At 44.6% G+C, this 26,169-nt stretch overlaps 1 protein-coding gene across 4 annotated transcripts; it reads left to right on the top strand.

Annotated features, from left to right (window-relative positions):
* The first annotated feature begins 2,087 nt into the window (after positions 1–2,087).
* TAF1A (TATA-box binding protein associated factor, RNA polymerase I subunit A) lies at positions 2,088–26,169 on the top strand. Of its 4 annotated transcripts, XM_060178466.1 has the most exons (12): positions 2,099–2,186; positions 4,043–4,082; positions 4,172–4,291; positions 7,023–7,192; positions 9,335–9,448; positions 11,575–11,773; positions 17,607–17,737; positions 18,756–18,914; positions 21,084–21,150; positions 22,127–22,250; positions 23,645–23,799; positions 25,802–26,169. In XM_060178466.1, the coding sequence occupies exons 2-12, from the start codon at positions 4,076–4,078 to the stop codon at positions 25,906–25,908; spliced, it is 1,353 nt and encodes a 450-aa protein (XP_060034449.1). In that variant the 5' UTR covers positions 2,099–2,186; positions 4,043–4,075; the 3' UTR covers positions 25,909–26,169. The 4 variants fall into 4 exon arrangements, with proteins under 4 accessions (XP_016042834.1, XP_060034449.1, XP_060034450.1 ...); XM_016187348.2 differs by lacking the exon at positions 4,043–4,082 and having other exon boundaries at positions 2,088–2,186; XM_060178467.1 differs by lacking the exons at positions 2,099–2,186; positions 4,043–4,082 and having other exon boundaries at positions 4,172–4,287.

The following is a 26,169-nucleotide window of genomic DNA, read 5'->3' as shown; positions in this document are numbered from 1 at the left end:
AACAGAAGAATGAATATGGGATGATCTCACTCTCAGGCAGAAGTTGAAAAACAAGATTAGAAAAGAAAACACAAGTCGAACCTGAAATGGAATTGGAGTATTACACCAAAGTAAAAGACTCTGGGGTGGGTGGGGAGAATACAGGTCCATGAAAGATGATGAATGACATAGTGGGCGTTGTATTGTTAAATGGGAATCTGGGGAATGTTATGCATCTACAAACTATTGTATTTACTGTTGAATGTAAAACATTAATTCCCCAATAAAGAAATAAATTATTTTTTAAAAAAAAGCAAAGCTTAAAATTGAGTTTCAGGGTTTAAAATATTTCAGGCAAGGCAACCTTGGATTCTGTGAAAAGAGGATGATGGTGGCAGGGAGTCGGGTGGTAGCGCAGCGGGTTAAGCGCGCCTGGCGCAAAACGCAAGGACCGGCAAAAGCATCCGGGTTCGAGCTCCTTGCTCCCCACCTGCAGGGGAGTCGCTTCACAAGCAGTGAAGCAGGTCTGCAGGTGTCTCTCTTTCTCTTTCCCTCCCTGTCTTCCCATCTTCTCTCGATTTCTCTTTGGTCTATCTAACAACGACGACATCAAAAACAACTACAAAAATAACTCCAACAACAATAAAAAACAAGGGCAACAAAGAATGGAAAAATAAATATTAAAAAAAAAAAAAAGAAAGAATGATGGTGGCAATCTCAAAGCTTCGTGTATTTTGATTATATGCACACAGAATTTCATATATGTGTGTGTGTTAAGGTATATATGTATTCCGAAGGAGAGACGGGGGCCGGGCTGTAGCGCACCGGGTTAAGCTCAAGGACCTGCGAAAGGATCCGGGTTGGAGCCCCCGACTCCCCCACCTGCAGGGGGATCACCCCACAAGCGGCGAAGCAGGTCTGCAGATGTCTTTCTCCCTCCTCTCTCAATGTCTCTCCTATCAAAAAAATAATTAATTAAAAATCTAAGAAATGGCCTCAGGGTAGTGCAGGCACAGAACTCTAGCGATAACCCTGGAGGCAAAAAAAGAAGAAGAAGAAGAATAAAAAAAAAAAAAAAAAAAAGAAGGCACCTGCAAGCCCTGCTTCACCACTCATGCATCTTCCCCCCTGCAGGTGGGGCCCAGGAGTTTGAACCCGGGTCCTTGTGCACTGCAATGTGTGCGCTTAACCAGGTGTGCCACCGCCTGGCTCCAAGATCAGCGATTATTTTTAGATTTCTTTTCAAAACTAAAAGTGATCACAAGCATGATTATTCATCTTTTAAATTGCATGGATGTATGGGTCCCAGCCAAACCTGCTGTGTGGTCACCAACTGGCACTCTAGAACAAAGGTCAGCAATCTGTAGTCCAAAGCCAAACAGAGCCTGTCGTTTTTTAAAATATATATATTTATTTATTTTATTTATTCCCTTTTGTTGCCCTTGTTGTTTTATTGTTGTAGTTATTGATGTCATCGTTGTTGCATAGGACAGAGAGAAATGGAGAGAGGAGGGGAAGACAGAGAGGAGGAGAGAAAGACAGACACCTGCAGACCTGCTTCACCGCCTGGGAAGCGACTCCCCTGCAGGTGGGGAGCCGGGGTTCGAACCGGGATCCTTATGCCGGTCCTTGTGCTTTGCGCCACCTGCGCTTAACCCGCTGCGCTACAGCCCGACTCCCCCTCTTTTGTAAGACACAGACAAAGAAGTCAGAAAGAGATCGAAAGAGACCACAGCACGGAAGCTTCCTCCAATGCAGTGAGCACAGGGCTTGAACCTGGGTCGCCAAGATACATCACGGGATGCTCTGCTCATGTGAACCAAGCAGAAACCGGAAGGCCATCGTATCACGACAATACTCGGATAAAGTCTCATTCTGCTTCCTCGACTACTGTCCTCATCCAGTCGCGTACTCTCGCTCCAACGCAGCGCAAAGTTCCCCTTTTCCATACTGCCATTGCAGCGGACCAAAAATCTGGTGGCAAGCCAATCGGAGGGCAGGACGCGATCACTTCCGGGTCGCCTTCCGGCCTCTTCTGGTGACTCGCTCTGGGTCGTCCAATGAGGAGACGGTTGGGCGGAATTGAGCCGCCTCAAAACCCTGCATTGCGCATGCTCGCTACCTCCGCTTAGGTAGGCGGTTTCCCACGCTGCCGGCGATCTTGGAGGCTGGGTGTTGAGTTATAGGAGAGCTCTGGCTGCGGGCGGGTGAGTGTCGTGGAGAGAGTTCATCAGTCTTTGCTTGCATTTGACAGCGACAAGAAGAGACGTGCTGGCGTGAGGCCGTCTTTTGTCATTTCCTTGGGATCCTTGGTTCTCGAGTTCTGGAAGGAGGCTCACGGGGTGGGGGGCTTTGGTTTCCATGGCAAATGCTAAACACCAGCGTAGTCGAAAACCACGGCCAGGAGAGCCTTTTCTGTAACGGCTTCTTAAAATGCACGTGCACTGGATTCAGATTCGAGTATTATTTCAAGGCCATAACCACAGCCGTGCAATTTTATTTTAAAGTTTGGTTCCCCCCGCCCCCGACTGTGCCGTGGACAAGCCTCCCCTGAAGCAGGGAAACTAGTTTGAAAGCTGGCTGCTGACTAGGTTTCACCATCCACGCGGCCCTGCCTAAAGAGGCCTTGGGTTCAAAGCTGGACACCACCTGGGAGCACCATGGACAGCCCCGAGGGGACCTCAGTGGACGGTAGAGCAGTGCAGTGGTCACACCTGCCCCTCTCTTTCTCCAAGGATGTGGAGTCAAGCATGTCAAAGCCTCGGGTTCCTGCCCCCGCGCTAGATGAGCCGGAGGAGGAAAGAGGGAGGGAGGAGGGAGGGAATGTCCTACTGCAGAATCTAACTGCTTGGTGTGATCTTGAAGCAGACTTGCAGACAAGAGGGAAATGTGGAGAAGTGCTGTTAGGTAGGATCAGCAGATAGGCCTAGTCGCCTGGGGATGGGGGATGAGAGAGCAGACCCGCTAGCACATGGTGGACGACGTTTGGGCTGTCACTTGCACGCCCTCCACCCACGTTCCACCCATGGCAGGTAGTTTGATGCTTTAGTCTGTTGGGTTAAATATGGCCTTCACCTTTTTTTTTTTTTTTTTTTTTTTGTAAAGTTGAGCCATATAACTCATTCACTAAGCCATGCCCCATGTTTTATAATTTACTCCGTATGAGAGACCCGTGTGCCTCCCATGAGACACAGAAGGGGAGAGAGAGAAAGAGATGAAGTCGGAGCGTCAGTCTCATACATGAGGCCTGAGAAGGAGGCAGGAACCTCGGGCATGCGGGTCCCGTGCTCTACTCGCTGAGCTGTTTTCTTGGATGCCTCTGAGTGTTTTCAACACGAATGTGGCAGAAAATATTAGAACTTTTCTCAAGATTTCTTTAAGTGCGGGTTTTTTGTTTGTTTGTTTGTTTTGGGTTTTTTTTTTTTTTTTTTTTGCCTCCAGGGTTGTTGCTGGGGCTCGGTGCCTGCACTACGAATCTACTGCTTCTGGAGGCTATTTTTTCCCTTTTGTTGAGCTTATTGTCTAGCGTTATTGTTTACTGCTGTCGTTGTTGTTGATAGGATAGGTCAGAGAGAAATCGAGAGAGAAAAGGCAGACAGAGAGGGGGGAAAGACAGACACCTGCAGACTTGCTTCACCGCCTATGAAGTGGCCCTCCTGCAGGTAGGGAGCTGGGGGCTCAAACCGGTTTTTTTTTTTTTTTCCCCAGGAACTAATGAGGTCGGATTAAACTGGGATCTTAATACCGGTCCTTGCGCTTTGCACCACATACGCCAAACCCGCTGCGCTGTGGTCTGACCCCCTGTAAGTGCACTTATATACCAGCTGCAGAGACCCGGCCCAGTAGATGTTGACTGCTGTTGTTTTTGTGCTCGTATGGTTTTGTGGTTGTGCACCATTTTACTTTTTCTTTCGATAAAATTTGAGTAGTTTAGTTGAAGGAACATTAGCTTGCCTACTTCTATAAGGCCTTAAAGCATAGCAGGAGTTAAATGGTTTGGTTTCATTTTGAGTGAATAACTCACTTTGACTGTTGCTGACATAATTCGTTTCTTACTTGGAAGGAATCACTAAGACCAATTAATTTTGCTGATCAAATGACAGGTAATAGATAGAAGATGGCTGTTTTTCTGTGTACTTCAAACGTTGGTGGGCTAAGACATAAACTTACTGGTATTCTCATGTTGGAATAGATATGAGTGATTTCAGTGAACTGATGAGGCCCTCGACTGAAGGCGACCGGATGGAGACGTGTGTGCTCTCTGGTACAGGAATGCATTTTCCTTGGCTCCAGAAATATCTCAATTCTGTGCGTAAGTGAAACAACACACAATCATTCTTTTTTTTTTTTTAATTTATTTCTTTATTGGGGAATTAATGTTTTACATTCAACAGTAAATACAAGTTTGTACGTGCATAACATTCCCCAGTTTCCCATTCAACAATACAACCCCCACTATGTCATTTATCATCCTTCATGGACCTGTATTCTCCCCACCCACCCACCCCAGAGTCTTTTACTTGGGGGCAATATGCCAATTCCATTTCAGGTTCTACTTGTGTTTTCTTTTCTGATCTTGTTTTTCAACTTCGGCCTGAGAGTGAGATCATCCCATACTCATCCTTCTGTTTCTGACTTATTTCACTCAACATGATTTTTTCAAGGTCCATCCAAGATCGGCTGAAAACGGTAAAGTCACCATTTTTTACAGCTGAGTAGTATTCCATTGTGTATAACACACAATCATTCTAACTAATACAAAGAGCTAGGACTCAGTGGTGATTAATCACATGGTGATTAACTAAGTGGGCTAGATTTTCAAAGATAGGAATATATAAGGGATTTTTGTTAATGCTATGAGCATAAGAGAGATTAAAAAAAAATTAAACCTTTTCCTTAGAATTGATGAGATGATATTTTAGTAAGTACACTTTCCCTGCCAGAAGTATGTACTAAACACAACAGCTGTGGCATTGGCTAAATACTGGGCATTACATAGATGAAGATATGCTTTTTGCCATCTAACAGTTCATACCTAGCAAATGTTTAAGAAGTTCTTATTGCATTCCATACATATGCCCTGAATTATGAAAAGGTTATGTGATGGTCCAGGAAGTGGTGCAACAGATGAAGTGTTAGATTCTCACGCCTGAGGTCCTGAGTTTGATCCCCAGAACAAGAATGTGTCCCAGAGTGACTCTCTGGTTTTCTTTCCCCTTATAAATAAGAAGAAAGAAAGAAGAGAGGAAGAAAGAAAGAATGGAAGGAAGGAAGGAAGAGGAAAAGAAAGAAAGAAAGAGAAAGAAAGAGGTGCCAGGTGGTGGTGCACTTGGTTGAGTGCTCATGTTACAGTGCGCAAGGACCCGGGTTTGAGTCCCTGGTCCCCACCTGCAAGGGGAAAGCTTCATAAGTGGTGAAACAGTGCTGCAGATGTGTCTCTATCTCTCCCTTTCTCTGTCTCCCCCCCTCTCAATTTCTGGCTTTCTCTATCAAATAAATAAAGATTTAAAAAAAAATTTTTTTAAGAGAAAAAAAGGAAGGCGAAGGGAGGATTGTTTGGTGGTCTACTATAAAAATTGTTAGGTCCTTCGATAGTTGTGAAAATAGAGACCTAGAAATCATCTCACTTGCAAATAGAAGTGTAAAGGTCTTTCTCTTTCTCAACACTGCTCACCTCTGTCTTCACTGAATGAAGACCTGTCACCGCCTTGATTGTGAAGCCTTGACTAGTGGCACAGTTCTCTAGAATACCAGTTTCCGAAGGGACTGTGTGAAATAGCTGAAAGTCTGCGAGGTGGTCGCCGTGAAGCCGCTCTGTTCACGGGCCGGGTTAGTCCCGTGTGTACCCGGGGTGGAGGGCACCCAGAGGCTCTCTCAGGGCCTGTGGTGCTGTGGGAAGGAAGAGGAGGGAGCAGAGCATCTGGAGCTGAGTCCATGTGTTCAGAACGCGAGAACTGCCTGAACTGCGGTGACACGAGTGCTGATGCCTACAAGCAATTCAGTCTCATTTGCTTTTAACATTGAGTTGCTTGAGAAGTTAGTCTTTAAACATAAAAGCCCACTTCTTTGAGCTTTCAGAATACTTACTAGGTGATAAAGTTCTTGCTTGCTTCAGGCGACACTGATTGGGGAGACGGGCGGTGGCGCAGCGGGTTAAGCGCACGTGGCGCAAAGCGCAAGGACCGGTGCAAGGATCCTAGTTCGATCCCCTGGCTCCCCACCTGCAGGGGAGTCGCTTCACAGGTGGTGAAGCAGGTCTGCAGGTGTCTGTCTTTCTCTCCCCCTCTCTGTCTTCCCCTCCTCTCTCCATTTCTCTCTGTCCTGTCCAACAACGATGACAACAATAATAACTACAACAATAAAACAACAAGGGCAACAAAAGGGAATCAATAAATAAATATTTTTTTAAAAAGATGACACTGATTGATGGTGTTTACTCATTCTAAATACTTGGGACTATGCTTTGGGAACCCCTCTTGGAGAGATTATTTTAGTGAAAGTGAAAAATCTGTTGAATTCGAATTTTTTGTTTTATTTATTTATTTTAATGAGACCAGACAGGTAGACATAGACTGACTTAAGCACTGATCAGCTGTGGCTTATCGTGGTGCTGGGTTCGAACCTGGGGCCTCAGAACCTCAGGCATCACCGTCTTTTGCATACTATTATGCTGTCTCCCCAGCCCACATGTTGAAACCTCTGCTTAGTTCACTTTACCATACACAAATACCTGTGTTCAAGCTCCCAGCACAACATGGTGTTTTTTTTTTCTCTCTCTCTCTCCCTCTCTCTCTCTCTATCTACCCCTCTGCCTCTCTCCCCCTCTCTCTCTTTTCCCCTTTCGGTATTATGTCTCTGTCTTAAATTAAAAAAATGAAATAAAGTCCACTGGGAGTAGAATCACACAAAAGCAGCAAAGCCCCAGTGTGCCAACATTTTAGAAATGAAATGAAATTCTAAAAATTGCTTATTAGAAGTAAATTTCTTGAACTGTTGAATTGGGGTCACAGTGTGTGAAGACTCTTCTCTTTTCATCTTTATAGTGACCGAAAGAAAAAAGGAAAAGGCCTTTGCCCAAACAACAACCGAGTGTTTAAGTCTGATGCAGCAAGCTCTGCTGAAGCACCAGTGGCAGCAGGCGGCAGGGTACATGCACAGCTACCTCCAGGTCCTGGAGGACTGGGACGTCATCAAAAGGCAGGCTGCCCCCGAGGTGAGCAGAGCCATTTTGGGCACTTTGGATAGGACCTCAGGTTGATTTTACCACAACCACTAAAGTTATTTGTGAGTGGAGATTTTATATATATATATATATAGGAAACATTGACTAAACCATAGGAGAAGAGGGATACAACTCCACACAATTCCCACCACCATATGTCTGTATCCTCTCCCCTCCCCTGATAACTTTCCTGTTCTTTATCCCTCTGGGACTATGGAGCCAGGGTCATTGTGGGGTGCAGAAGGTGGAAGGTCTGGCTTCTGTAATTGCTTCCCTACTGAACATGGGCGTTGACAGGTCGATCCATACTCCCAGCCTCTCTCTCTTTCCCTAGTGGGGTGGGGCTCTGGGGAAGCAGAGCTCCAGGACACATTGGTAGGGTCGTCTGTCCAGGGAAGTCTGGTTAGCATCCTGCTAGCATCTGGAATCTGGTGGCTGAAAAGAGACTTAACATATAAAGCCAAACAAGTTGTTGACTAATCATGAACCTAAAGGCTGGAATAGTGCAGATGAAGAGTTAGGGGGTCCTCCGTTTTGTAGATGGCTAGTAGGCAGATTTTAGTTCTATTCCAAAGGGCCTGTGGCTATACTAGCTTTTTTGTTTTGTTTTTTCTTCCCCCCCCCAGCCTGAAATCTGATATGTAGGTGGGTGGGTGGAGATTTTATGTCAGGGAACTATGTGCATATTTCTTTTGACCTGAGGAGACCTAAAAAGCTGAATTCTCAGATACTCTGATCCTCATTCTTTCACCTGAGTAATTCTGCCATTCTCTCCAGGGTGTTACTTTTCCCTCTCTACAAGATATTCCCAATCATCACACAAACATGTTGTTAAAGGGAGTCGGGTGGTAGCGCAGCGGGTAAACGCACGTGGTGCAAAACGCAAGCACTGATGTCAGGATCCCAACTCAAGCCCCCGGCTCCCCACCTGCAGGGGAGTCGCTTCACGGGGAGTGAAGCAGGTCTGCAGGTGTCTATCTTTCTCTCCCCCTCTCTGTCTTCCCCTCCTCTCTCCATTTCTCTCTGTCCTACCCAACAATGACAGCATCAATAACAACAACAATAATAACTACAACAACAATAAAAACCAAGGGCAACAAAAGGGAAAATAAATTAAAAAAAAAAACATGCTGTTAAACTTCCATGTTAAAATCGTCTTTGGGGACTACTACTCTTTTTTTTTTTTTTTTTTTTAGTATTTTATTTTACTTTTGAGAGAGATGGAGAGAGAGAGAGAGAGAGACAGGCAGCGGGGCAGAGGCAGAGAATCACCAGGGCACTGCTCAGCTCTGGCTTATGGTGGTGCAGGGGATTGAGTCTGGGCCTTTGGAGCCTCAGGCATGAGAGTCTTTTTGCATAACCATTATGCTATCTACCCCTGCCCAGGGACCACTACTCTTTCCCCCAGACTGTCACTTGTTTTTTGCACTCCCCAACTTAGCAAAGCTCCCTGAAAGAGTTGCACATCTCTCTTCTGTCCAAGTTCCCCCCAGTTAGGCTTCCTCTCTCCCTCCCATCTTGCTTCTAACTCATCACTTCATCAAGGTCAGCAGGGCCATCTCCGGGTTATGGAATCCAGTAGCCAGCTTTGGGCGCTCACCCACTTTGATCATTGACAGAGAAGATTGTCCCTCCCCTCCTGTGCGGTAAAGCTTCCACATCCTGCCACTCAGTTTTCTCTCCTTTCTCCATGGCCATTCCTCAGTATCCTTTTCTCCCTCCCCTGCTTCTCCTGGGTATCTTGATAAGGTCTCCCAGAAGTTAGCCCTCAGTCCTCTTTTTTCTGAACTCGCTTTTAGAGATCAGATTCAGTTTCATTGCCTTTCATGTCTTCTCCATGTTGTCTTTCTGGGGTTCTGACTTCTCTTTCCCGGTGCATGGCCCTTACTCAGCTGTCTGCTCCTCACCACCTGGAGTATCCAGCCATCATCTCACCCTTACCTACTGCCCAGGGGTTTCCTGACTGTCCCTGTCAAACCTGAGGAAAATAAGATGTTGACAGCGGTATCTAGGGAAAAAGAATTATAGGCCTTTGTTTTAATGTTGTCCTCAAAACCATGAAATAGTTTTCACAGGTAGAAATTAAGGAAAGCAAATATTTTGCATTTTCATAAGTAATTTATGTTTTGACAGATTATCTGGAAGCTTGGTAGTGAAATTCTGTTTTATCACCCTAAAAGCAGTGTAGAGACTTTCAATACGTTTGCCGACCGGATGAAAAATATTGGTGTCATGAATTACTTAAAGGTGAGTATTAGGCTTTGTGAATTTACATTTGCAGTGGTCATTTTATTTATTCATTTATTCCCTTTTGTTGTCCTTGTTGTTTTATTGTGGTAGCTATTATTGTTGTCATCATTGTTAGATAAGACAGAGAGAAATGGAGAGAGGAGGGGAAGACAGAGAGGGGAAGAGAAAGACAGACACCTGCAGACCTGCTTCACCGCCTGTGAAGTGACTCCCCTGCAGGTGGGAAGCCGGGGGCTCGAACTGGGATCCTTACGCCGGTCCTTGCACTTTGCGCCAAGTGCACTTAACCTGTTGTGCTACCGCCCAACTCCCTGCATTGGGCATTTTAAAAGAGGAACTGCTCATCTCAGGGCCACACATGTGTCCTGGGGTTGATCTCTGGCACTGTGTAAAATGACAGAATGCTACTCTGGTCTGTCTTTCTGTCTGTATGTCTGTATGTCTCATAATAAAAAGAAATAGTTCTGTCTGTCTGTCTCATAATAAAAAGAAATAGTCTGGGGGGTCAGGCAGTAGCGTAGCAGGTTAAGCGAACTTGGCATGAAGCTCAAGGACCTGCACAAGGATCCTCATTCGAGCCCCAGGCTCCCACCTACAGGAGGTGGGATCTGTCTTTCTCTACCCCTCTCTGTCTTCCCCTCCTCTTTCCATTTCTCTCTGTCCTGTCCAACAACAACTAGGGCAACAAAATGGAGAAAATGGCCTCCAGGAGCAGTGGATTCGTAGTGAAGGGCCCCCGAGCCCCAGCAATAACCCTGGAGGCAGAAAAGGGAGGAAAAAATGTTTTGCTCATTTTGTCTTTGTTGCTCTCAAATGATGCTGCAGAATGGAGCCCAGGGCCTTCCTCAAGCCCCTCTGCTGTTAAAACACTCCTCAGACCTACCCCCACTTTTTATTTAAACATTCTCTATGGATGGACACTCAGGGAAAGACTGTCCTGGTCCGGCAGGAGTTAGCAGAATCTTCTAGACCTGTAGGTAACCTTTTGGTTTCTCTCAACGTCAGCTGGATAGACTCCAAGGACCAGGCTGAGCCCTATGTGCCTCACCAGGGAGTTTAGACTTTCTTCTGTGAGCGGTGGGGACCACGGAAGGATTTACACAGTGGAGTGATGAGGTGAAACTTTCATTCCCATGGAAGTTGGGTTGGAGAGAACAATTAGGAATGGACTGCATGAGTCTGAAATAAAAGCCAAGGCTTCTGATCTGATTCTACTCACAGGATGAGCTGTGCTCCCTTCACTCTCCTCCTTACTGGCCTCCGTGCAATGCGTATTATTGTGTCAATATTCTTACTGGCCGTGCTGTTGTCAGTGTCCGCCTTCCTTTCCACCTCTCTTCTTCCGCACCCCTTCCAAGGTTGTTTTCTCTGAGTTTGCACAACCCATGTAAAATAGCTGTATTTACTATTTACCCATCTGAGCATTAATGGGTGTGCAAATATTAGCTTGTTTAATTTTCATGACACTGTTGTGAAGGGCTCACTACAAAGGGTGAGTGACTTACTCAGATTTATGTAAAGCACTTAAGCACCATGGGAGCCAGGAGTCTTCAGAGACCCCATTCTCTTCACTAGATCACCCACCCCCCTTTTTGCCTCCAAGGTTATTGCTGGGGCTCGGTGCCTGCACTACGAACCCACTGCTCCTGGAGTCCATTTTTCCCATTTTGTTGTTACCCTTGTTGTTGTCGTTATTATTACCGTTGTCATTGCTGCTGTTGTTGCTGGACAGGACAGAGAGAAATCGAGAGAGGAGGGGAGACCGAGAGGGAGAGAGAAAGATACCTGCTTCACCGCCCTGTGAAGTGACCCCCCTGCAGGTGGGGAGCTGGGGACTCGAATCATGATCCCTGCACCAGTCCTTGTACTTTGCACCATGTGTGCTTAACCTGCTGCGCTGCCGCCCAGTCCCCAGGTCACCCCCTCTTTTGTTTGCCAGAACCTCCCAGTTAGCTCTCATTTGCAGGTCTTTCCCGTTGCTCGAGTGACTGTTGGACTAGACAGTGTTACACCAGTCGTGTCCTACACAAGTCTCAATCCAGCAGATATATTTGCACAGAGCCTGGTGACTAAAATTATCTGTGACCTCAAGGTCAGTGGACTTTTTCTCTTTCTCTTGAGAGATCTCCTTACAACATGCCTTATACCTGCTGCATCACGGAATGCTTGAGGATGCGAGTCGGAATCTCCACCAGGCAGAGACATGGAGATACGGTGACAAGTCATCTTCCCAGGAGGTCCTCATCAATCTTGTTCAGGCCTACAAAGGGCTTTTGCAGTACTACACTTGGTCTAAGAAGAAGATGGAGTTATCTCAGCTTGGTGAGTGAATCCCGGCGTTTTCCTGTGGTAATGGTGACGCTGGATCACTGGGACAGAAGGGCCTGCAGAGCGGTCTGACCCCCCTGCTTTCAAGTCTGGCTATGTTTCAGTATGATGGAAAATAGATATTTCTACTGCCATAAAATCTCGAATCATCTTTTACAACATCTGTTACATACCAAAACTTTTCAGGCATAAATTAGATGATCCCTAAATTAAGCTCATAGCCATTTTTGATATGGATTAAAAAAAAAAAAAAAGATTAGGGAGTCGGACGGTAGCACAGAGGGTTAAGTGCAGGTGGTGCAAAGCTCAAGGACCGGCATAAGGATCCGGGTTTGAGCCCCCAGCTCCCCACCTGCAGGGGTGTCGCTTCACAAGCGGTGAAGCAGGTCTACAGGTGTCTATCTTTCTCTCCCCCTCTCTGTCTTCCCCTCTTCTCTCCATTTCTCTCTGTCCTATCTAACAACGATGACATCATCAACAATAATAACTACAACAACAATACAAAAAAAAAAAGGGCAACAAAAGGGAAAATAAATTAATTAAAAAAGAAAAAAGATAGATTTTATTTATTACATAGAGAGAAAGAGAGAGTGTGTTTCACATAAGATGGAGGCAGAGTCAGGGGCTGGGAAGCTGCTCCAGTGCATATGGTACTGGGATCCGACTGGGAGCCTCAGGCCAATCCAGTGCTCTGCCAGTTGAGCCATCTCCCCAGTTGCAACATTGCTATTTCTCTCCCCTCCCTTCCCTCTCCATTTTCTATTTTATTCATTTACCTTTTTTTATTGGGGAATTAATGGTTTACAGTTGACAGGAAAATACAATAGTTTGGGAGCCAGGTGATGGCACCCTTGGTTAAAGGCACATGTTACAATGTGCAGGGACCAGGGCTGGGACCAGTGGCGCACCTGGTTGAGTGCAAGTGTTACAGTGTGCAAGGACCCAGGTTCAAGCCCCTGGTCCTCACCTGCAGGGTGGGAGCTTCACGAGTAGTGAAACAGTATTGCAGGTGTCTCTCTGTCTCTCTCCTATCTACCCTTCCCCTCTCAGTTTCTCTCTGTCACTATCAAATAATACATATAATAAAAAATACAATAGTTTGCATATGCCTAACATTTCCCAGTTTTCCACATAAGAATTCAACCCCCACTAGATCCTCCTCTGCCATCATGTTCCAGGACCTAACACCACCACCCCCAGAGTCTTTTACTTCAGTGCAATATACCAACTCCAGTCCAAGTTCTGCTTTCTGTTCCCTTCTGATCTTGTTTTTCAACTTCTGACTTTACGTGAGATCAACCTTTTTTTTTTTTTTTAATTGCCACCAGGGTTATCAATGGGGCTTTGTGCCTAGACAGTGAGTCTACCACTCACAGTGGCCATTCCCCCCCCACACTTTTTTCTTCTTTCTATTTTATTTTACAGGATAGAGAGAAATGGAGGGGAGGGGGGAAAGAGAGAAAGACAGCTGCAGACCTGCTTCACCGTCATGAAGTGTCCTTCCTGCAGGTGGGGAGGGGTTGGTTCAAACTTGGGTCCTTGCATATGGCCATGTGTGTGGTCACTGGGTGCACCACTTCTGCTTCTTCTAGCGTTTGCCCTTCTTCCGTAGCCAGTCAACAGCATCAGGTTGAGCCTGATGTAAAGTTTCGAGACCTCCTTTGAATCTGGAGAGGTGGCAGTCGTTGACTGTGTGGGTCATAGTCTGTCTGGAGCCGCAGGGGCAGTCTGGGTCTGTCCAGCCCTCACTCTTTCTTTAACACAAATTCTAAGAAAGGTTATACATTTCTTCAGCAGGAAGTGTTGCATCTAATAAACATTTCTTGTGTGTTTTAGAATGGGATTTAGTTGGTTTTACTATGATGCTTCTCAGGAAAATGTTTAAAGAATAAAGCAAGATAAAGTTGGTTCATTTCTGTACAAAGGTCAGAATAGACACTTCCTGTCTGCTCTCCAAATTGACAAGACAGAGTTGTAGAACTTCTTGCTCTTAGCGGTTACAATAATGTCCTCTCCTCAGCTTCTCTTCATTTTCTTTGTCTTGTATGTCTTCCTCTGTAGTTTCTCTGGGATAAAGATCCTCCAGCTCTTGGTCTCTGCTGTTATCATATTAAAGATGGCATATGACAGAAAGAGAGAGAGAGAGAGGGAGAAAAATCAGACCACTGCTCAGCTCTGGCTTGATGGTGCAGGGGGTTGAACCTGGGACCTCAGCCCCTCAGGCATGAACTTTTTTTTTTTTTTGTGCATAACCATATTGCTATCTCCCTTGCCCTCCTTAAGTAGTATTTCCTTTAGTAGAAGATTGTCTTACCTTTATGAAATACAGAAAATGAGAGAGAGGGAATCTAGCGGTCATGAGCAGCAGGTTAAGCGCACGTGGCACAAAGTGCAAGGACCGGCGTGAGGATCCCAGTTCGAGCCCCCGGCTCCCCACCTGCAGGGGGGGGGGTCGCTTCACAAGCAGTGAAGCAGGTCTGCAGGTGTCTGTCTTTCTTTTCCCATCTATGTCTTCCCTCCTCTCTCGATTTCTCTCTGTCCTATCCAACAGCAATGACATCAATAATAACTACAAAAAAAAAACAAACAAGGGCAACAAAAGGGAATAAATATATAAACAAACATTAAAAATATTTAAGAAGAAGAAGAAGAAAATGAGAGGGAGAGATGAGAATCCCTGGCATGTTGTGATGCAAGTCCTGTCTCTGAGCTGTCTCTTGCTCTCCCTGGCCTGGCCCGATGAGTAACAGTCCCTTGGTCTTCAGGCCGCTGATTAATCTGAGTTCCTGTTCCCCTCTTTCTGTCTACAGTGTCCCCCACGACTCCTCAGAGGTGCTGTTTCATCCTGGTGCAGCTCACCAGGAATGCCATCGCCCTTCGCTGTTCCTTAGCCCCTTGTTCCTAGACCTCCGGGCTGTTATATCAGCTGAATCTTCAGTCCGCGTTGCTTGGTTCTGTGTGTTAATTTAGATATTTTTATGGGAGAGATCAGACCACTGCTTAGCTCCGACATGGTGGTGCTGGTGAATGGTACCAAGAACCTACTCCATGGACTCCATCTCTTGCTTTTTAATTTTTCCTCTATAAAAACTTATTAATGATTTAATAAACATTAACAAGATTGTAAGATAACAAGGGTATAATTCCATACAGTTCCCACCACCAGTGTTCCATGTCCTATCTCCTCCACTAGAAACTTCCCTATTTTTATCCTTCTGGGTGTATGGACCAAAATTCTTTTATTATTATTATTATTTTATTTTTTAGCAGAGCACTGTTCAGCTCTGGCTTATGGTGCTGGTGGGGGGGGGGGTGGATTGAACCTGGGACTTTGGAGCCTCAAGGCATGAGATTCTGTTTGCATAACCATTATGCTATCTACTCTCCGCCGGGACCAAAATTCTTTATGGGGAGCAGAAGGTGGAAGGTCTGGCTTCTGCCAATTGCTTCTCTGCTGGACATGGACATTGGCAGGTAGAGCCACAGCCCCAACCTGTTTCTGTTTTTCCCTAGTGGGGCAGGGCTCTGGGGAGGCGCAGTTCACCATCACTGGTCACTTTCATCAGGAACACCATCCTAAGCCCTCTTTGTGGGCCTCTCCAGGACCTTGGTTTTTAATTTTTCTAAGTGCTTTTCATGCGCATTTTTTGCTGTACCTCATCTGTACTGATCCATCTTTACAGGTTATGTGTCTGCCCTGCTTCTTTGTCAACCCTCCCATAGCGCCTCCCGTAATGCTTCTTCTTAAGGAGCTTGCTACTAGTCACCGATTAGGTGAGGCTTGCAGTCAGTATTTCCTTTTCTTCCACGTGGCTAGCTAGACCTTCTGCAAGTAGTTGATAATTAACTCAGTCGGCACATGGCATTGAGTTTGCCCTGTCACTTCCCTGGGCAGGTGATTTGGTGCCTTTCCTCAGCTGGCACTGCTCTGCAGCATGAGGCCATAAATGGGGCTACGTATAGGTCTTTAGATAATCTTCCGCCTCAAATAGTGAACTCTACTTGAAGAGGAAAAAAAGTTAAGCCTCGTTCTACATAACCTCACTCACAAGAACATAACATACCGTGTATTCGGAATGACCCCCGGCAATTCATGTGGCAGAATGGTGCACAGATGTCCTCCTCCCAACCCCTCTCCTCACTTAGGAATGCGCTTTTTTTTTTTTTTTCTAATTGACTTGAGATCTCCTTGTAGCCACGGCGGGTCTTGGTTGGGTTTGATGCACTTGGTGAACTGGGATGCACTGGGACTTCCGTCCACTGGACGTTTCTGCTCAGCTTAGCCTGAATGCAGCGACGTGTCCTAGAGAGCTGACAAGGTCCTTCACTGGGATGGCCCTGCACGGGGCCCAGGTTCCGGTCCAGCCCCGACCCAACCGTGCCGAAGAAGCTTTGGTGCTGAGGTATTTTCCACTCTCACTCTCACTCTCGGCTCTTTTTTAGTTTGGCTTTTACATTTTGGCTTTTGATTTGTTTAAGTTAGTCTTTTATTTTATTTATTTTATTTATTTACTGATTATTGTATAGAGAAATCGAGAGGGGAGGGAGAGATAGAGGTAAGAAACAGAGAGACACCTGTAGCCCTGCTTCACCACTCATGAAGCCTTCCCTCTGTAGATGGGGACCAGGGGCTTGAACCTGGGTCCTTATGCACTGTAGTGTGTGTGTTTTACCAGGTGAGGTGCACCACTGCCTGGCCCCTTTAAGTTAGTCTTTATATATGGTATGTATGAACTATGTAATGGTTTGTTGCTTTGCTTCTGAATCTCCGGTTTTCCAGCACATTAATTATAAAGACTGTTATTTCCCCGTGAATCATCTCTCAGCACCCTTATCAGAATCAATAGCCTCTATGTATGAGGTTTTAAAAATGAACTCTAAATCATTTCCACTATTCTCTGTACATCTCTACTTCTCCACTCATACCACAGCCTTGATCATTGCAGCTTTGTAGTAGCTTTATATTCTTTTTCTAGTTTGTTTTGACTATGCTTTGTTCCTTAAATTTCTGTGTGAATTATATGATCAACTTGTTAGAACTTTGTTGGATGTTTTTTTCTGTATCACTTAAGCTGATTATCTGGTTTGGGGCTCTTATTCTGTTGATTGGTAGATTGCTTTAATTTAATCAATCAATTAATTTTCCCCAGCACACTGCTCAGCTCTGGCTTACGGTGGTGCAGGAGACTGAACCTGGGACTTAGGAGCCTGTCTTGAGAGTCTCTTTACATAACCACTATGCAATTTTCCCAGCCCTACTACAGTGATTTTGAAGCACACTTAGATTCCAACAATAGAGCCTACTTGGAAATAATTCAGAATCCCATTTCTGTGTTTCTAGATGTAGTCGTTTGTTAGAATTTTGTGGAGATTTTTCATGTATATTCTTAGGAGTTAGTGGTTCTATAATTTGCTTCTATTGTGTTTGAGTGGGTTATCAGAGTAATGCTGGGCTCTGAGGCTTATGTTGGAAAATAGTCCCTCTTTTTTGTTTGTTTTGCTTTTTTTGTGGAGGAAGGGACTATGAATAATTAGTGGGGTTTTTTTTTAGATTTTATTTATTTATTAATGAGAAAGATAGGAGGAGAGAGAAAGAGGCAGTCGTCACTCTGGTGCAGGGATTGAACTCATGCTTGAGAGTCCAACGCTTTACCCACTGTGCCACCTCCTGGACCACTATTTGTGTTTTTCTTTAAATGTTTGCTAGAGTTGACTAGGGGACCCACCAGGGCCTGAGGTCTTCTCATGGATAGTGTATTGATCACAAATCCAGCAGAAGTTCTCAATACTAAATGATTTGTATAAAGATCTTTCTTCCTTTGGGCAGATGAGGAAGATTATGCATATAACACAGCCTCCCAGAGTATGCTCAACCACAGCTGGAAGACGTCCATAAACCTGTGTGCACTGATTCAGATTCCTGGAGTTTGGGATCCTTTTGTCAAGAGTTATGTAGAGGTAAGTAGAATTTCTATAAAGCCTATAAATTTCATTTTGTGGTAGCCTGAAATTTATTGATCAGAAGGCAATTAGTGGAAAAAATTGTGTGTGTGTGTGTGTGTGTGTGTGTGTGTGTATGTGTGTGTTACATATATGAACATTGTAATATGATATCTCTCTTTTTGGTTTGAATTTTCTGTTTTACTAGTACACTGTAGATATTGCTGCATTTATTATTATTGTTTTTTTTTTTTACCAATGGGTAATACATCATGGCTAAATATTCATGATATAAATAGCATCAGAATTATAAATGTCAATTTTGTTTTCTTATTGAGCTTCAAAGAAAAGCAGAAAGATCTCAGATGACTTAGTGGGATATCAAAGGCCAAGGGGAAAATATCTGAGACAAAGCTCTAATGAAGAGGCGGACACATACTGGCTTTTTAGAAATCTATAAAGAGGTCTTGGTATCTCTGAGTCCTTGCAGAGGGACAGAGGAGAGAACCTTGACACTGGATATTCGGAATAAATCATCAAAATAATTTGCCTTCGAAAAATTTCATGAGAGCCTAAGTATTGGGGAAAAAAAAAAAAAAGCACTCAAAGGAGGTACACCAACTGAAAGAGACAGCACTGAGTCTGACCCTGGCCCCACATGAGAATGCCACGGGTGCCTCCCCTGTGATAAGGTGTGCTCTCTCCCTTGCTGAGCCCTCTTTGAGGCCTGCCCAAGGACTTCCCTTCTCCTAGACAGAGTTCTTAACGTTGAAGTCCCTGTGTTTTTCAGTTACTAAATATAATCAGAAAAATAGGGGAAGCCTTGTAGACTTTTGTTGTCAGAGAGAGCTTGTTCCATACAGTAGCATGCACTGGGGAAAAGAAAAGCCGTCTGTGGACACCGTCTTTATCTGCGCAGTAAGGACTGTTTGTCAGCGTTAAGATTTCTTCTCCCCGTACACAGCTCAGTTGTGCATGGTCTTTCCTATAGCTAGTTTACAGAATGCAGGTGAGCTCTGTGCCTTATTTGATGCAGATGCTGGATTTCTATGGAGATCGAGACGGAGCCCGGGAAGTGCTCACCAATTACGCCTATGATGATAAATTCCCGTCCAATCCCAACGCCCACGTCTATTTATATAACTTCCTAAAGAAAGAGAAGGCACCGAGGGAGAAGCTCATCAGTGTGCTGAAGGTACAGAATTTCTGGCTCAACCTGGGAACAGGGCTGGAAAACTTCCTTAAAGCATTCTTAGGGGGGCAGGTGGTGCCGCACCTGGTTGAGCGCACGTATTACAGTGCGCAAGGACCTGGGTTCAAGTCCCTGGTCCCCACCTACAGGGGGAAAGCTTTGCAAGTGGTGCAGTGTTGCAGGTGTCTCTCTGTCTCTCTCCCTCTCTATCACCCCCTTCCCTCTTGATTTCTGGCTGTTTCTATCAAACAAAATAAAGATAATAAAAAATTTAAAAAATAAAATAAAATCAATAAGCATTTTTTAAAAAAGCATTCTTAGACCTCTGCTTTCCAACTTTATTTTCAGTGCTGTGGCACTCGCAGAGAACTGCAGTGTTTGTGGGGTCTATGGCAGTAAACAGTGGAGAGAGACTGTGACCGCTAAGTAAAACCCCCAAGCACTGCCCGGCCCCCACTCGTTATCCCCCTACACACACACACACACACACACACACACACACACACAAAGTGAGACTGGGGAAATTTAGTGCTCACTTTTGAAATGCATCTTTATTGAGGGCTGGGGAGATATCACAGTGGTAATGCATCACACTTGCATGCTTGCATGCCTGGTGCCCAGAAGTCTCAGCTTCAATCTCCAGTCCCATCAGAAGTCAGAATTGAGCAGTACTCTGGCCTCAATTTCTGCCTTTCATCGATAGGAATAAATAAATCATCTTTTTAAAAGATCCCGCAAGGATAAAAAGGTAACCTAGTAACAGAGATTATCTATTCACATGTCACACATCTGACAAAAGATATCAAAATTATTATCAAAAGTATGTAACAAATGATATGACCTGACTGGGGAAAGAAAAAAAAAAAAAAGAGCAACCCACTAAAAAAGTAGACCTTTGATCTGAATAAACAGTTATCTAAAGAAGACACGCAGACGGCCACAGACTTGACTAGATGCCCCACGTCACAGATCATTAGAGAAATGCAAACTAATAATAGTGACGCCTATACCAGCAAAACCAGACTTGACAGGTTGGTGAGGATGTGGAGAAGAAGGACTTCTGGGACACTGCCAGTAGGCATGCAAACTGGCGCAGCGTCTTTGGAAGCCAGTCTGGAGAGTCCGCAAACTAACAAGATCAAGCACCTTGCGCTCCAGCAGTATTCCTCAGGGACAAAGCCCAAGGACATAAAACACCACTTTCAAAGGATGGATGTGTGTGCCCTCATGTTGATAATTCCATTACTCACAACAGCCAGATATAGAAGGAACCTACATACCCATCGAAAGATAACTGCTGGGTTGTCGGAGAAGTCATGACACAATCTGCATAAAAAAATACGTCATGCAGGGGTCGGGCCGTAGGGCAGCGGGTTAAGCGCACATGGCGTAAAGCGCAAGAACTGGCGTAAGATCCCGGTTCAAGCCCCCAGCTCCTCACCTGCAAGGGGGTCAGTTCACAAGTGGTGAAATAGGTCTGCAGGTGTCTATCTTTCTCTCCCTCTCTGTGTTTTCCCCTCCTTTCTCCATTTCTCTGTCCTATACAACAACAACAACAATAATAATAATAATCACAACAACAAGGGCAACAAAAGGGAAAAAATAGCCTCCAGGAGCAGTGGATTCGGGGCACCGAGCCCCAGCGATAACCCTGGAGGCAAAAAAGAAAAATATACCATGACTTTTCCGACAGCCCAACAAATAAGGAAGCCGCGAATCCATATTCACCGTAATCCTAACTCTGCAGTTTAAAAAAGATAAGATCATTCAAGACACAACCCGGGGAGAACTGGGAGTTACTGTGATAAGTGAAGTGAAGATGTGAAAGGCAACCACTGGACGCTTTGAAAAAACATCACTGTGATACATATGCACAACGGACTACGCGGCTATTAAGAACAATGAGCCCACCTTCTCTGACCTATCTTGGATGGACCTAGAAGGAATTATGTTAAGAAAAATGTCTTTAGGGTGGAGGGTAGATAGCATAATGGTTATACAAACAGACTCTCATGCCTGAGGCTATAAAGTCCCAGGTTCAATCCCCCACACCACCATAACCCAGAGCTGAACAGTGCTCTCATAAAAAAAAAAAAAAAAAAAAAAAACGAAAGAAAGAAAGAAAAATGTCTTTAGAATGTGGAAAAACTGCACATTTATTTTCTCTTCCAGATTCTATATCAGATTGTACCGTCACATAAACTGATGTTCGAATTCTACAGATTACTGAGAAAATCAGGTGAGCCATTCTTGTATCAGATCTCCTTCTGCTTAGAGCAGGGAGAGGTCTCTGAACTGTGGCCCATGGCCCAATCCTTCCCCCAGCCTGGGCTCATAAGTCAAGTTTCGTGAGAGCACAGCGCAACATGTGTATTGGCGTACGGTGTGTGGTTGCACCGTGACAGAAGGGCTGTGTGGTTGTGACAGAGACGGTCCTCACAAAGCTTCAGCATTTGCCCCCTGCCTTTGAAGAAGAAAGAGTTTGCCAGGCCCTGCTGCAGTCCATGAGACAGTAGTTAGCAGAAGAAACTGGGCTTCAATCCCTGTTGGTTTTCAGCTCAGGGTAGAAAAGAACATTCTTTGCAGCAGAGTCACTTGAAGTCCAGTACATATTGGGACCACCTCAGTCCCTTTCCTGGTAGAAGAAAACATAAATTAAAAGGCCAGAATGGGCAAGGACTTTACGTGATGCTCTCAGGAACCTAGAGGCCTTGTCAGGGTAGCCCACAGCACACTGAGTTTATTGACATGAATTCAGTTACTGAAGATTTCAGATGTGTTACGGAAGAGTCTGAGCATATGGGTGGTTTTAACCAGCAAGCAAACTGAGTGGCTTCTTAAGACTGAATAACTGGGGAGTTGCCGGTAGCGCAGCGGGTTAAGCGCACGTGGCGCAAAGCGCAAGGACCGGTGTAAAGATCCTGGTTTGAGCCCCCAGCTCCCCACCTGCAGGGGAGTTGCTTCACAAGCAGTGAAGCAGGTCTGCAGGTATCTATCTTTCTCTCCCCCTCTCTATATTCCCCTCCTCTCTCCATTTCTCTCTGTCCTATCCAACAATGATGACATCAATAACAACAACAATAAAACAACAAGGGCAAAAAAAGGGAATATATAAATATTAGGGAAAAAAAAAGATTAAATAACTTTTTTTTAATCCACTATATTCTTGTAGTTTGAATTACTTATGTAAAATCTAATTGTTGTGATCACTGCAGAGAAAGAAGAGGATCAGAAACTAGGGTTGGAAGTATTATTTGGAGTTTTAGATTTTGCTGGATGCACTAGAAATATAACTGCATGGAAATATTTGGCGAAGCATCTCAGACAGACCTTAGCGGGGTAAGTAAGAGACACCAGTGCTCACTCAATCAGCACAAGTACTGTTTCCCATCATGTTTTGACCTTGACAATCATAGGTTTTCCATTCAGTGAATATTTATTAAGTCTACTATGGGCTGTGTATGTAAAACTCCCTCCCTCTGATCTTATTATCATGTGGGCCTCATTTTGAGTAAGAGAAAAAAAAGGTGGCCCATACCCCTTTTACTTTGTGTATGAGAAGAACGACTCATATAAAATGAAAGTCTCGTGTATCAAAAAACCCACTGTCTACATCATTCTGATCCTCATCCACATCTCAGCATTATATGGCTCTAAAAAGAAAAGCTGTCCTCTCCACTCGGCGGAAAGTCAGGTTTCAGGTCTGGCTCAACCTTGGCAAGATAGCAGTGCGGAGACTGAGATGTTTGGGTGGGGTGTCCTTCCAAGCAGCCACTCTCCAAATTCAAAGCACTGTATAAATGTAGCCATGAGGGAGGTAGGTGTGTGTGTGTGTGTGTGTTGGGGTTCTTGGGGGTTGAACCTGTGACCTCTGGAGTCTCAGGCATGAGAATTTGATATGCTACATGCTGTCCCCCAGGCCCTGTAGCATACAGCTTCAAGTAAGTAACTTTCAAATAGTAATAGCTAGGACCAGGGAGATGGCACAGTAGCTGTGCAAAAAATTTCATACCTGAGGCTCCTAGATCCCAGATTCAGTCCCTGGCACCACCATAAGCAAAGCCAAGCAGTGCTCTGGTAAAACAAAATTTAAAAAAATTAAAAAGTGAAGATTTATCACAAATGATAATAGCTAATGTTTATTGAAGATTTACTCTTTAAAAAAAAAAAAAAAAAGATTGATTGATTTATTCATGAGAAAGACAGGTGGAGAGAAAGAGCCAGACATCACTCTGGTACATGTGCTGTCAGGGATTGAACTCAGGACCTCATGGTTGACAAGCCAATGCTTTATCCATTGTGCCACCTCCCAGACCACGAACACTTATTATTTCCAATCAGCTTGCAATGAGCTTTTCTGTGAGACCTGCTCTGCTCACTACCGGCCACTTTAGTCTGAAATGTGAGTTGGGTGCCTTAGTGTCCTTAGGGAAATTTAGGCTCAGGGGGTCATACAAGTCGCCCAAGATCACATCAACAGTGAACGGAAGAGGCGTTTGCCGTTACGCACCACGCTCTACCGATTACGCACCACGCTCTACCGATATGCCCACTTAGAGTTCATTAGTTACGTGAGAGATGACACGTGGAGGTGCAAGGACTAGAAAGGGTTAGTACCTCAGAAGTTGGTTTGGAAACAGTTTCCTTGTCACCTTTCCAGACTCTGCTCGAGTTTGAATTCGTAGATATCGGCCTCCGTCATTAACTCTCCCTTTTGACCTCTACTTTTCCAGGAACCGTCTTGCCTGGATTCAAGAACTGTGGGACTCCAGGAAAAATTGGTGGCCAAACTTTCATTTCAGCTTCTTTTGGGCAAAAAGTGACTGGAAGGAAGAAAAAACATTGGCGTGTGAGAAAGCTCTGGTAGCCGGAATATTGTTAGGAAAAGGTACACACTCCCGCTTTCTTTTCCTCTGGGCATAACTTCTGGATAATGTTGGAATTACAGAGAACAACTGTCCATTCATATTAAAGCTTAGCTAGTGCAACTGGATTAGCACAGTGCCTGAGAATATTAGATGCTGGAGAAGAAAAAAAAAAAAAAAGAAGTTTAGTGGAAACAGGAAACAAACTTTGGGACCAGATGATCTGTTTATAAGGAACCTCAGTGAGTCATACACAGGAAGCCCGTATCGTTGATTGTGGTTAGTGCTCATGCTCCGGCTTGAATCTCTTTGGGGCCAGTAAAGTGACCGATGTAAAAGTTCTCATTCCAAAGGGGGCACGTCTGAAGTTTGAATGGTGACAGATGGGAACTAGAGATGTCACACACAGCATAGAAACACCTAGACTTCATGTCCTGTATCAGTTACATCTCGACAAAGATCAAGGATGCAGGTGATTCTCACATCAAAGGATCATTCGGCCTCGCTGTGTGCCGTTCACTGAGATTTCCCACATTGTCAGGTAGAAAAATGTCTTCTGCGTTCAGCTCACTACCTTTTAGCATTGTCTTGGCTTGTTTGCACCACTTAAAGTCCCCTTGCCCTGGCGCATCTGGTAGACTGCACAGCTAGCATCTGCCGCAGCCCAGGTTCAAGCCCCGACTTCCCACCTGCAGCGGAGCAAGCTTCACACGTAGTGGAGCAGTGCCACAGGTATCTCTCCTCTATCTCTGTCGGCCTCCAACTCTCTATAAAAATTTAAAAAGGGGGCCGGGTGGTAGCGCAGTGGGTTAAGCGCACGTGGCGCAAAGCACAAGGACCCACGTAAGGATCCCGGTTCGAGCCCCTGGTTCCTCACTTGCGGGGAGGTCGCTTCACAGAGAGTGAAGCAGGTCTGCAGGTGTCTGTCTTTCTCTCCCCCTCTCTGTCTTCCCCTCCTCTCTCCATTTCTCTCTGTCCTATCCAACAACGATGGCAGCAGTAACAACAACAACGATAAATAACAAGGGCAACAAAAGGGGAAAAATAGCTTCCAGGAGTAGTGGATTCATAGCGTAGGCACCGAGCGCCAGCAATAATACTGGAGACAAAAAAAAATAAAAAAATAAACAAAGACAAAGAAAAAAAAGGAAAGAAGGAAGGAGTCACAGAGAACAGTGGAGGCGTGCACACACTGAGCCCCAGCAATAGCTCTGCTGGCAATAAAAAAAAAAAAAGAAGAAGAATTTAAAAGGATTCTCTACAAAGATTGTTCCTACTATAGATGCCTTTTTGTTTCAGCCTAGCACAAAGCAATTTGCTTTGTGAGAAGATGTACTTATAAACGTATGTACTTATAAACGTATGTATATAAACTAAACGTATGTATCTAAACGTATGTAACATCACCTGAACTAGCACTTGAGAGGTAAGGTAACACCAAGCTAAAAGCAGCTATGATGGCCAGAACCCATGAATTTATTGGTGACTGCTCTCTGCATGTGCTTGCCACAGTTTAGTGCAGATAACACAGACATCAATTTCCCTTTTTTAAGCTTTCTTTATGAGTCTGGGCAGTGGTGTACTTGGTTGAGTGCACACCGTACTATGTATGCCAAAGACCCAGGTTCAAGCCCCCAGTCCCCATCTGAAGAGGGGTTGCTTCACATGTGATGAAGCAGTGCTACAGGTGTCTCTCTCCCTTTCTCCTTTATCTCCCCTTTCCCTCTCAGTTTGTCATTGTCCTATCAAATAAAGTAAATAAATCTTAAAAAAAAAAAAATTGAATGGGGGAGACAACCAGGCCATCACTTTGACACATGCAATGCTGGGGATTGAACTTGGGACCTTATGCTTGAATGTCTAATACTTTACCCACTGGACCACCTCCCAGGCCACACAGATTTCCATAACCATTAGTGTGTCAGAGTTTGAAGTCTATATATATATATATATATATATATATATATGAATTTTATGATAAGTAGCTAAATGTGTCCATCTGTTTTACTCTGTTTTGTTTTATAGGCTGTAGATATTTTCGGTACATTTCAAAACAAGACCATCAAGTCTTAAAGAAGAAAATGAAGCGGATGAAGAAGTCAGTAAAAAAGTTTAGTATCGTGAAGCCGTAACTCTGAAACTGAATCAGGATGAATTTGGTTATTTCAGACTAGAATCTACAGGCCAGCAGTAGTCATTGAATATATTTATTTATTGACATTTTAAGAGGGCGTATAGTTACAGAAAAGAGTTATTTTTGTATTTTCTTTCATTTATAACTTGAGAAGCAACCTCACTGCCTTTGCACTTTGTAAATATGTATTTTTGTACTGTTAAGTGGAGTACTTATTAAAGAATGCGCCTCCAATTCAAAGACATTTGTTTAATCAGAA

The sequence above is a fragment of the Erinaceus europaeus genome, chromosome 19, assembly GCF_950295315.1.
Source record: "Erinaceus europaeus chromosome 19, mEriEur2.1, whole genome shotgun sequence".
Classification (NCBI taxonomy): domain Eukaryota; kingdom Metazoa; phylum Chordata; class Mammalia; order Eulipotyphla; family Erinaceidae; genus Erinaceus; species Erinaceus europaeus.
This window is presented reverse-complemented; position numbering and strand designations above follow the sequence as displayed.

What these genes read in the sequence shown, in the direction of transcription:
- TAF1A (XM_060178466.1), top strand. An exon ending in TTGTCAAGAGTTATGTAGAG is followed by an intron (nt 17,738 to 18,755) that starts GTAAGTAGAATT and finishes TATTTGATGCAG; the next exon opens with ATGCTGGATTTCTATGGAGA. An exon ending in CGGAATATTGTTAGGAAAAG is followed by an intron (nt 23,800 to 25,801) that starts GTACACACTCCC and finishes TTTGTTTTATAG; the next exon opens with GCTGTAGATATTTTCGGTAC.